The sequence below is a fragment of the Frankliniella occidentalis genome, unplaced genomic scaffold (genome assembly GCF_000697945.3).
Source record: "Frankliniella occidentalis isolate FOCC.00 unplaced genomic scaffold, Focc_3.1 Scaffold2890, whole genome shotgun sequence".
Lineage (NCBI taxonomy): Eukaryota > Metazoa > Arthropoda > Insecta > Thysanoptera > Thripidae > Frankliniella > Frankliniella occidentalis.
In genome coordinates, this window is record NW_026269962.1 from 2,480 (window position 1) to 4,491 (window position 2,012).

The window sequence follows — 2,012 nt, forward strand, 5'->3', positions numbered from 1 at the left end:
GGGCTGGCCTACCCGGCCGCCGTCAGGCGCCCCGCCGCTGCCGCTCTCACGCCCTGCTCCCTCTCTGCCCTGTCCCAGCCAGGCCCTGCGGGGGCCTGCGGGGCCCCGGGGGAGCCCAGCGATGACCCGGCCCACGCAGCTCGTGCCGAGGGCGTCGGAGGTGTTCGCGTTGGAGCAGCAGGGCTACTACATCGGCAAGAAGATCGGCGAGGGCTCCTACGCCAGCGTGCACACGGCCAACTACGTGCACCGGAACAAGACGAAGGTCAAGCGCATCGCCTGCAAAATCCTCGACAAGGAGCGCGCCTCCAGGGACTTCCTGGAGCACTTCTTCCCCCGCGAACTCGACGTCCTGACCAAAGTGGAGAGCCCGTACATCATCCAAGTGTACAGCATCTACGAGCGCGGGCCGCGGGTGTTCATCTTCATGAGCCTGGCCGAGAACGGCGACCTCCTGGACTACGTCAAGAGCAACGGCGAGGTGGCCGAGTCCCGTGCCAAGGTATGGTTTCACCAGATCTGCCGCGGCACGGAGTACCTTCACACCAAGGACATCGCGCATCGCGACCTCAAGTGCGAGAACGTGCTCCTGTCGAGAAACTTCAATTGCAAACTCACCGACTTCGGCTTCGCTCGCTACTGCAGCGACCTCACCCCGACCGGGCTGTGTGAGACGTTCTGCGGCTCGGCGGCGTACGCGGCGCCCGAGGTCGTGGGGGGCACGCCCTACAACCCCAAGCTGGCCGACGTCTGGTCCCTCGGCGTGATCCTGTACGCCATGCTGAACGCCACCATGCCCTTTAACGACTCGAATCGACGCAAGCTCCTCAGCGACCAGATGGCGGGCAACTGGCAGTTTAGCTCGCGCGTCGAGTACTCAGTGTCGGCCATCGCCAAGTCATTGGTGGCGCGCATCCTGGAGCCCAGCGTGGCGAACCGCATCTCGCTCAAGGACATCCTCGACCACGACTGGCTGCGCTCGTGCAAAGAACACCATCCTCCCCCGAACGTCGCGGCAGCCGAAGGCGTGGACAGCAAACACAGAGTCGCCTCGCCCAAGACCCTGTCCGAGGACAAGCCCTCGTCATCGGCTACTGGCTCCATGGTCACCCCGACGCCTACGGCTCAGACTGGACATCTTTTGCAACGTACTGATGGCACATCAGTCAGCGGTGCGGGCATGAGCACTTCTAAGGCCTTCAGCACCTTCGGTAAGCCCCAACAGGGTACTCCGGGAGGGATCTTCAGCCAACCCGAGGCTTTAGTCCCGGCACCCACTCCGGCCCTAGTCGCCAAGTGTCAGGTGAGGAGAGTAGAGGACCAGTAACTGCAGGGTCGTCCTGGAAGCATATCATGGGAGCAATGCATCTTTAGGCACAGTTGAAAACACATTAAAAATGAAATAAGAAAAAAAAGGTAAATATTTGTTTGTTTATTACTGACTTTGGTTGGTTACACCCATCATACTTGATAGACACATACAATCACAATTAAAACACACGCAAACAAAAATTTGTGGTAACTTCAAAACTTATACAAATAATACATACACACAAGCCTTGATTTTAGCTAATAAGATAAAAAGGAAAAGATTCCATATTAAAGAGATTTGAAAATAAATGCGGACAAAAAATAATTGAGCACATCATACAGATCCAAATAAATCATAGCTTCTTTCACCGTTCTGATATGGTAACTGTTACCAGGTAACATTTTCATGTATTTAAAACACTCAAAATGTAAGGTATTTAAAATACATACAGATCTGGGGTGATTGTTCTGTATCACAAAATCTTTGGGAAATACCTATGAAGGGTACTGAAAATGTCAGCTAACGAGTATGCTAATAACAAAAAGGGGGAAGGGTAAAGATGTAACACAATCTTGAAGATGTATGAATAACTTTTCATGGCCAAATTAAGTTCATGAAAAATAAAATATTTAAGCTGGTAACTTAACCAAGGGAAACATCTGGAGGGTCCCCTGTCTGGAGGGTCCCCCCTGAATAATTT

The 2,012-nt window shown here is 53.4% G+C and overlaps 1 protein-coding gene across 1 annotated transcript in view; it reads left to right on the forward strand.

Moving 5' to 3' along the window:
* Positions 1-1,416, forward strand: part of LOC113202967 (testis-specific serine/threonine-protein kinase 3-like) — a 2,851-nt gene extending 1,435 nt beyond the window's left edge. Inside the window, exon 2 of the mRNA XM_052276419.1 lies at positions 404-1,416. Within this exon, the coding sequence (XP_052132379.1) occupies positions 404-1,327 (924 nt within the window). The 3' untranslated portion in view covers positions 1,328-1,416. The remainder of the gene's footprint in view (positions 1-403) is intronic.
* The last annotated feature ends 596 nt before the right edge of the window (positions 1,417-2,012 follow it).